The sequence below is a fragment of the Sitophilus oryzae genome, unplaced genomic scaffold (assembly GCF_002938485.1).
Source record: "Sitophilus oryzae breed Bouriz unplaced genomic scaffold, Soryzae_2.0 scaffold_1494_pilon_pilon, whole genome shotgun sequence".
Lineage (NCBI taxonomy): Eukaryota > Metazoa > Arthropoda > Insecta > Coleoptera > Curculionidae > Sitophilus > Sitophilus oryzae.
The window spans coordinates 897,607-908,255 of NW_022146163.1; the positions used below are offsets into that span (position 1 = coordinate 897,607).

General features: G+C 29.7%; 1 protein-coding gene across 1 annotated transcript; it reads left to right on the top strand.

The window, feature by feature from the left end:
* Window positions 1–439: 439 nt before the first annotated feature.
* On the top strand, window positions 440–6,154 carry LOC115877467 (protein Mo25). Its single transcript, XM_030893621.1, has 5 exons — window positions 440–1,068; window positions 1,190–1,358; window positions 1,809–1,973; window positions 2,216–2,320; window positions 5,152–6,154. Exons 1-5 carry the CDS (start codon window positions 680–682, stop codon window positions 5,332–5,334), a joined length of 1,011 nt encoding a protein of 336 aa, XP_030749481.1. The 5' UTR covers window positions 440–679; the 3' UTR covers window positions 5,335–6,154.
* Window positions 6,155–10,649: the final 4,495 nt, after the last annotated feature.

The following is a 10,649-nucleotide window of genomic DNA, read 5'->3' on the forward strand; positions in this document are numbered from 1 at the left end:
TGTTTTAACACTAAAAAATAATCACATAAATCTCAGTCTGTCTTTCATGCACTAAACAAACAGAATACTTATAATGTGCTAATGATATTTCTTTCAAATAGCAATTATTATACATATTTTAATTAAAAATTATATATATTATTATAATAAAAATAGAGAAGTATATAGAGCGCGTATGTTTTATTTATTTTTCTTATATTTTAACAAATACAATTTCATTACATTACATTACATTCGGCTTTTTTTGTCATGTAAAATATAAAATACCATAAACAAGGAAAATATAAAAAATGTACTTGTGTATTTTTAGTTGCATAATAACCAACTATATTCCAGATGATTTAAGTACAGTTGGCGACATTGAAATAACGACAAATGTAAATGGCCAACATAAAAAATTGAAGAAAAATGAAAAGAAACTAAATAATTACTAAACTCCCCATGCATCATGTGTTGGCATTTCGATTGTCAAAATTTATAATTTTGAAGCGATTATTGCTAAACTTTTCAGAAAAACACGTAGAATTTTTCCTGCAGTATTTAAATACACTACATTCATGGAAATGAACGAAACGGTGTACTGATTATCAACCCAAATACGTATTTATGAAACTACACATATTTTAAAGGGGATCTGCCTACTTATACACTACTAAAACCTCATACCACAAGAACTAAGATGCCTTTATTTGGAAAGTCGCAGAAAGGACCCGCTGAAGTAGTTAAAGCTCTTAAAGAGGCAGTGAATGCTCTGGAGAAAGGCGACAAGAAGGTTGAGAAAGCACAAGAGGATGTATCAAAGAATTTAGTATTAATCAAAAATATGTTATATGGAACATCAGAGTCTGAGCCTCAAACTGATATCATAGTTGCCCAATTAGCCCAAGAGCTGTACAACAGTAATTTATTATTATTGTTGATACAGAACTTGAACCGTATCGATTTTGAAGGCAAAAAAGATGTAGCCCAGGTTTTCAATAACATTCTTAGAAGACAAATTGGTACTAGGTCTCCGACTGTTGAGTATATTTGTACCAAACCAGAAATACTATTTACGCTTATGAGTGGGTTAGTGTTTTTTATTTTCTTAATATTTTAATTACTCGTGCATTCTAACCATTTTAATTAATTCGGTTATTAAATTAAGATAAATATTTCTTTACCTAACTAAAGTTTCTGTGTGTTTTAGCTATGAACATCAAGAAATTGCATTAAATTGTGGAACAATGCTAAGGGAATGTGCCCGGTATGAAGCACTGGCCAAAATTATGTTATATTCTGATGACTTTTATAATTTTTTTCGGTACGTTGAGGTTTCAACTTTTGATATTGCTTCGGATGCATTTTCTACTTTTAAAGTAAGTGACAATTTTCCTTATTACTATATTAATTTATTTTTCAAGAGGTTTATTAGGAATTGTAAATTATCACTTTTATTTTGATAACTTATTAAGTAGTAATAGTCATGCTAAATTTAGTTTTTAAAAATCTTTATACAATTGCTAATCTCATTATATTTAGGTACGTTTCAATTGTGTTTATTATTGGATTACTGAAGTATTACAAAGTACTTAGATAAGTCCGGTATAATAGAAATATTGAGTCATTTATTTATCTCATCATATATACATTTTTTTCAACTGAAGCAATAAGCTAGCTACGCTGAATTACTTCCTTTTGTGTTATGAAAACAATTGTATTATGTAATGCTACATGTGATTTTGCACTTCAATAAATTTATTTAGTTTATAATGTTTACAGTTTTATTAATATGACTGCCAACATAGAAAAATATGTTTTTTTTTCAGGAACTTCTTACAAGGCACAAGATTCTTTGTGCCGAATTTCTAGAAGCAAATTATGACAAAGTTTTTAACTACTATCAGAGATTATTAAATTCAGAAAACTATGTTACAAGACGTCAGAGCTTGAAACTACTCGGAGAATTATTATTGGATAGACATAATTTTAGTGTAAGTTTAGAAGTATTATTTTATAAGATATATTACAAAAGAAAACATTACAAGTATAGTCTGTCCAATGAGAGAATATGATAATGGCAGTGGTTGTCTGTCAATTCAAAATTAAATTGTATGTTCTGTCATTTGTAGTTGAAATTGTATTTGTCATCTGTCAAAATAGCAATTTTCTATTGCTGGGCAGATGTTAGTAAGCACTAAAGTTAAAAAAATTATAATGTTTGTGTTCGTTCTAGGTTATGACCAGGTATATTTCCAATCCTGAAAATTTAAAACTTATGATGAATATGTTAAAAGAGAGATCGAGGAATATACAGTTCGAGGCCTTCCATGTTTTTAAGGTGAGAATAAAACACTACTTTCTTTATATTTAGAAGTACCCTATGATTGAATAAAAACGGCGTCAGCGATGACTATGAAATGAAGATCGCTGTCATTCATGAAGAAATGAAGATCGCTGTCATCATGAAATGAAGATCGCTGTCGATCATAAAACATATAACATATTTTATAAATTATTGGGAATTTATTAATGGCATATGAATCTCTTATTTGAAATATTCATTGTAATCAGTCATTTTGAAAAGTAAAATTGAACTTATATGGAATTAAATATCAGTTAATATTAAGTAGTAAGATTTAATAGACAGTATTTTTATTGACAGATGTTGGGTATTTACCCTATCTAAAGGAAAAAGTGTATTTTTATTAGAAAAGTACACTTAAATATATGTAAATTGTAAATATTAGCAAATATATTGATAAACTTATTAAATTATTTCATACAAAATTCTTAAATAAAATAACTTTACTATTTTTTTACCTGGTTGGGAAATGATGATCAATAGCATTCACCATATAATTTTGCATATAAATTACAGTGATCTTCATTTCCAAGCCAACTCTGACGCTTTTTTTTTGAAGATAATTGAATACTAACAACTAAAATATACAGGGTGAGTCTTAAATAAGTGCAAATATTGAGGTTTTTTTCGCGAATAAAAAATTTGAAAGTTTTGTATTCCGAATTTTTTATGGAAATGTTTGGAATTTTTGCTTAAAAAACTTTGATTTAAATAGAAAACATTATTTAAATCGGATTTCCAAATAATTAGGACTTATAAGTCCAATTAAAGTCCTATCCTAAAAGGCTAAATCTTCATAACTCTGCCCAATACTGACAACATTAACAATTCTACGTCGCGTGTCATTTTCCCTCATCGGTCACCAATATAATCCGCAAAAAAAGTCGCTCGCATCAGATCAAAAGGATTTTTTTTGAAATGCCACAAGAGTATTAATTTCTGTCATTTCAACGTCTAGGCATAAAAGTAAAGCACTTTTACGCCTAAGCACAAAAGTACAAAAATATATTATTAAACTGATATTAAGCGTCAATTTCAACGAGTGTACAAATTGTTACTCGATTACTTACAAGGCATTACTTTTTATATTATTTGCAACGTTTGAAATTGATCAAAAAATTATTTGGAATGTTTAATTTGTAAAAATATAGTATATTCTACTCAGAGTAAAAATGTACTTTTGTGCCTCCCTGTTTACGGGTCCGTCAAACCTACAACCTCGTCAAAAAAGTATAATTTTTAATTTTTATTCCTTACACAATACACTATTGTTCAGAAATAGTCTTAAGTCGAGAATCAAATTAGTATTATATATTGTCAAAGTGTAAAATAAAGAAATATAAAACAGATATGTTCTGACACAGATTTGAAGATAGTCTAACATCAAAAGAACCCTTTTCTGCACTAGAGGTTGCGAATGAAATGTATTTGAACAGCATTTTTTTGTCACTTGTACATAAATTTCAAAATAAATCTCTGCCCTTTAGAAGTTAGAAGTCTAATGGATTCACACGAAATTACTTCAAAAGTCGGTACATTTTAATTGATGAATAGATATGTAGTAGGTATATGTGTTATACAAATCATTTTTTATATAGTTTTATAACATTTACAATTTTTTTTCGATTTATTAAACGTATTTAACCGTTACAATAGCAAGTGTAACATTTTATTTAACGAATAGATAGGGTATATATGTTATAGAAATATTTTTAACAGTTTTCTAGGACACATTTTTATAACTTTTACAGTTATTTTTCGATTTATTGTAAAGTTCTAAAAAAGTTGATTTTTTGATTTAAATCACCTGATTAAAATTAAAAAAATCACTTGATTTAAATCACGATTTAAATCATGATTTAAATGATCACGATTTAAATCATGAATCATGATTTAAATCATGCCAACCCTGTTAATATATTACATAAATTAGGATTGATTGACGTATTCAATTGTTTTTGGTCACTTCCTGTTTCACCGGAAACGACTACAACTTTTGATTTTAAAATGGCAATTCCGGTATATTTTTACTTTATTCAATAGAAAATGACACTCTGAATAAAATGACATATCATATGTCAACTTTTGACATTTTCGCATATGGCTAATTTGAAATTGTAACATGCTGTTCATAATGACAATTCGACTCGAAATACAAAGTGTGTGGTACCAAATTATTTGTAAAAAAATGCTTTTTCCAAATATGCTAATGAGCCACCCCTGTTCCATTTGAAAAACTTGAGATATGATTGAAAATACGATTTGGGCATCATTTAACTAGCCAGGACAAGACACGAAAAACATTAGACGAAGAAATCTATTTTTCCAAGGCTCCTTGATTAAGTCGATCCTACACGATACTTGGACGAAAGGTTGGACGCATCGTTTGGCATAGGCTTCAACAATATTGCAGTTCACAAGTGTGTCTCCTAGTCCTACACGATGTGGCAAATGTTCATGTGTCCTGCATACATGACCAGTCTATCTTAAGCGGGTTTTTGTAATCATGACTTCAGCGATCTCGGGGCTAGCTTTTTCATGGACCGATACGTTTGAGATATGGTGGTACCATTTGGTTCTTAAGAGTTGTCTGAGATGTCTCTATTGCAACTTGTTTAATGCGTTCATGAGCCAGCGGTACGGCACCCTTAGTTTAAAATACTGTTTTTTAAACATAATCCCCACTTTGTAGTTAAAATCGGGTTTAAAACAATAAAAATGATTTAAACAATAAAAAAAACATTTTGTTGGAAATTATTTTTTTTTTTCAAATACATAAGTCTAAAGATCCGTTTTATAATTTGCAGGTATTTGTAGCTAACCCAAATAAACCGAAACCCATTCTGGACATCCTGCTTCGCAACCAGGAGAAGCTGGTAGACTTTTTAATGAAATTCCACACGGACAGGGCGGAGGACGAGCAATTCAACGACGAGAAAGCCTACCTAATTAGACAAATTAAAGAGCTGAAACCGTTGCCAGGTCACTAACTAACCGTTCAATATATATTTTTTTAGAAATTCTGATTCCTATAATGTTGTTGCTGTAATTTGATTTTTTTTAATTATATTTACTACGACAAAATTCGCTAAAACTATTTTAATAAGAGAGGATTATAGGATTCGTAAAAATATTTATTAAATAATAGGACCTCGGCTTGAATTTTATAAAGTATTCGTTGTAGAGTGACCGGCAAAAAGTGTATAATAAATTAGGAAATATTGCAACGTCGGAAAAAAATTATAAGGAGGAAACAAATCATTTTGACGTTATATGACAACTGTTATGACGGGAATATCTTTTAAACAGGTAAAAAGTGAGGTTAGATGATAAAATGAAAGAGAACTTGTTTAAAATATATTTATACTTTGTCCACAATACATTAAACTATACAGGGTGATCTGAATTGTAACCGGGAAACTTCGACAACATATTCTGCAGATAAAAATAAGCAAAACAGTTGGTATAAATGTATGTCCTAAACTGCTTCGTTTAGGAGATACAGGGTGTGGAAGTCTCACTTTTATTTAAGTTTTTTCCAAATAATTTCTAAACTATCATCGATACTTGGATGACAATTGGTGTCTGGGTGTTTTTTACATGACAATTCGTTGTTAGAATGATTCCAATTTGTAGGGGGCGCCACCTACATAGCTTTAACTGTTTTGAGGAGTAATAACTTCTTGTCCGTACATATATTACACTACTGAGAGAAGAAATATATATATATATATATATAAAAAAGGTCTTTCGATAAAAATCGCTACGAGGACCCGTTCTCATGGCAAAAAATACCCAGAGAACAATTTCCATCCAAATGTTGACGTTAGTTCAGAAATTATTTAAAAAAAATGAAATAAAAATGAAACTTCTACACCCTGTATCTCCCAAAATTTTAGGGCATAAAATCATGTTTACCTATTTTTATCTGCAGAATATTTTTCCTTTTACAATTCTACCTCCCTGTATACAATACATTAAATTGTCTCTTGAATTATGTAAAAAAGTGAATCTAACATAAAAGTGCAGTCATCTTTTATTGCTGCTTCAATATCATTTGTAAAAAACTAAAAATTTTAATTTTTTGAATACTGACTTTGTTCCGATAGCCTAAAAAACATAAAGCTTGATTTTCATGCATACGTTGTCCGACGATACGTTGATACGATATTAATTTTATTGGTAGAATTTAAAGGCTTTGATTGGTTAGAAAATAACGCAGTTTTTAAATTTATTGCATTTTCATGCATCCGTTTATCGGAAATACGTTGGTGTTATTTTATATTTTCGTTTCCATAACGATTTTGCTATTTTACTTATATTTTTATTAAATTTGTCAAAAAAGTGTCAAAACGTCCGTTATCGTATGAACGGGTCCGTTGACGGGCTGAAGTAAAATATTTATGGATGAAAAGTGGCGCGAAAACGCTATGACCAATCAGAGCACCGTCGGACCATCGTATCAACGTATAACGGATGCACGAAAATCAAGCTTAAATCTTTTTAAATTGTCTATTTGTTCCAAAAAGTAGAGAATGTCAATACCGTGAAAATTATAATTTTTAGTTTTTCGCAATTATTACTACGAAACTAAAAAATGAATGTAGTTCATTTTAAAAAATGTTTCAAAAAACTGTTGTATTATTTTTTAAATATCCTTATCTGAAAATTTACATATGGAGGGTTTCAGAGGTCAATCAGTGTAAGTCATTCATCAATCGCATTGAGATAATGAGGATTTAGAAAAATGACGGTAAGTTTGTTTAAATCCGGTTTTTTAAACCTCCTTATCTCAATGGCGATTGGCTTACGGTGATTAACTTCTGAGCCCTCCATATAAAGATAAATAAAATTCTGAACTATTTTTATCTTTGATACTCTTCTATGTCTTCTGACTTAACCCCACTTTTACATGTTTAAAATGAATTTTTTGTCGCCATGTCATATGTCACAGGTCATGTCAAAATGATTTGATATACAGAGATAGTGGTGGGTTTAAGGCAACTGAGGTTAGGAAATTTCTAATAGAGATAGTAGAAAACAAGTTATGAATGATACAAAAACTAACAAGATACTTTTTACTAAAATTTGTATAAAATTCAAGATACTGAAGACTGATTTATACAGGGTGGTCGGAACTGTATTCCGGAGACTTCGACAGCATATTCTGCAGATAAAAATAAGTAAAAAAGTTCTTATAAATGTATGTCCTAAAATACTTAGTTTCGGAGATACAGGGTGTAGAAGTTTCATTTTCATTTTCATTTTTTCCGAATAATTTCTAAAGTAACGTCAATATTTGGATGAAAAATGGTGTCTGGGAGTTTTTTGACATGAAAAATTTGATTCTGATGTCAATATGACTAATACTTGTAGAGGGCGCCACCTACATATTTTTTAACTGGTTTTAATAATTGTAATAACTTTTTGTCTGTACCTGTATAAAACTACTGAGTAAAAAAATAAACATTTACGAAGTTTTTTACGTAAAAAAGATCTCTTGGCAAAAATCGCTACGAGTAATGGTTCTTGAGATATTTGGAATCGAAATTATCAATACCTGCCATCATTGACGTAAATTAAACATGTTGACTAAATAGTTATTAGACTGAAATCATAAATTTGAAATGTTTTTGTGTCAAAAGTTCAACAGAAACTTTTTTATCAATTTAAAAAATAAAAAGTTCCTAAATTTACTAGTTCAGTCAAATAACTAACTACTCAACATGTTTATTTTTTGTCACTAATGACATGTATTGACTATTTCCATTCCAAATATCTCGAGAAGGGTTGCTCGTAACGATTTTTACCAAGATATATTTTTTACGTAAAAAATCACGGAATTGTATATTTTTTCACTCAGCAGTTTTATACAGGTACGGACAAAAAGTTATTACTCTTCAAAACAGTTAAAACACATGTAGGTGGCGCTCCCTACTATTAGGAGTCATATTGACATCAAAATCAAATTTCTCATGTCAAAAAACTACCAAACACCAATTTTCATCTAAATATTGACGTTACTTCAGAACTTATTTGGAAAAAATCGAAATAAAAATGAAAGTTCTACACCCTGTATCTCCGAAACTAAGCATTTTAGGACATACATTTATACAAACTTTTTCCTTATTTTTATCTGCAGAATATACTGCTGAAGTTTCCGGAATACAGTTCGGACGACCCTGTATATTTGAGAGTAAATATATGTGTTAGCCCAAACTTTTTTTTTGTTTTCAGACCCATCAAACTTTTTGAAAAACTGTAATTTTATTTTTGGTATATCACAGTAATAAAATATTTTCCTATTTGTTGGAAGCTTTTTGACGGTCACTGTATAATTTTAAATTGATCAAATGACTAGTTTAGGTATCTATTTTTATTAGATTTTTGTCGTATTTATTTTCCATCGTATAATTTTATGTAATATCGTTTTGTCCGGTTTCCGTGCTATCTAGTTTCCATTTAGCGAATTCAGCAATTCAGCTTTTCCAAATCGGTAGTCGAATGACTGATTACAATTTTATAAACACACTGAGAAAGAGACGAGAATAAAAAATGTGGTATATCGTATTATTTATATAGTTCTCAAGTATTGAAAATTAAAATTAATTGTATTGTTTACTTCTTTGGTTTTATTTAAGTGGTCGTTGTCCTTTTCCTTTTTTAAGTTCACCCCTATAAGTATTTTATTTTTCCAGATAAAAAAACAGATTTGGTATGTTAGTATATGACATAAATTAGGCTTGATTGACGTATTCAATTGTTTTCGGTCACTTCGTGTTTCACCGGAAATGACAACTTAATTTTTAAATGTCTCCCTCGGTATTTTTTTACTTTATTCGATAGAAAATGACACTCTCTGAATAGAACGACATATCATATGTCAACTTTTAACATTCTCGCTTAAAAAATAACGTATTTTAAGTTTCAGTCTAGATAGCCATAGCTGTGTTAAAAACACAGCTGTGGTTGTTAATCAAGGAGCTTTAGAAAAATATATTTGATCGTCTAATGTTTTTCATGTCATGACCAGTTAAAAGATGAGCAATCGTATTTTAATCATATCTCAATTTCTTCAAATGGAACGGGGGTGACTCATAAGCATATTTGGAAAAAGCATTTTTAACAAATAATTTGGTACTACAAACTTCCTTTCTGATCTACAGGGAGTTTATTTAAATTAAAAAAAAATAATTTCTTGCTCGGTATAAACGGTACGCCACGGTTTTTTTTTGATTGCCAATATTTTTTCAACAAAATTGATCTCTTGCGTTTTTCTTGTCGCAATGGTTTTCGAGAAAAAAAATTAAATCAGCTATATTGCATATCTTAAAAGCGCGGGATTTTAGTCAATATCAAGGCGGGATTTTAGTTGATTTTTTTTTTCTCGAAAACTGTTCGATGTACAATAAACACTCAAGAGATTAATCTTGTTTAAAAAGGATGGACAATCAAGAAAAAAACATTTTCTTGAAAAAGGGCAGTGGCGTACCATTTATTTTAATCAAATGGTTCAGGGGATATGTGCCTACGGACTCCACTGGTTCAAATAGAAAAACATCACACACCAAAATATTCCTGTATAAATTTAAGGAAACAATATCATTTTTCAGTAAAGTTTATTTCCCCACCTTTAAACTCAGCACAAGAATTAATCCTGAAAAGTAGTGTGTGTGTACAGGGTGGCGCTTTTCATACGCCGCGGAGGCTCCAAGGAGAACGACAGTTTGTATTGAAATGAAATTTTGTGAGCATATGTAGGTTAATTCAGAGCACTTTTTAAAATATCGAGAGTTCTACAGGATGTCTCCAAAAAAAGTTACATATCAAAGTTGTGTTTTTGTAATGGAACACCCTATATATTAATTGATTTTCAGATTCTAGGAGGCAAATAAAGGTGAGTTTTATAAGAGAAGTATATAACTAAAATGTAAGGTTTTTGACATATTTAACATTTTCTAGAAATAAAGAACAATTTTTAAATTACAATAAAAGCTACCTAAATTGGAATTTACTCGGTATAGCCTAATATGTAGTTAAATTAACTATTGTACTTTAAGTCAAATTAAAACCCGATCCAAAAAGTTATACAGAGTGCGACAAAATTAATATTAAACATTGGTCACCTTTAAAAGCATATTATTCTTTTATTTTAAATGGAACACCCAGTATATTATTCCGATATTCAATGGAGAATTAATGTCTCTTTAAAATACTATTAGGGTTGCCTACCCCTCAAAGATTTTCCTAGATGTTTTCATATACATAATTTGATCTGAGTAGATCTTTATTATTTGATAAAATC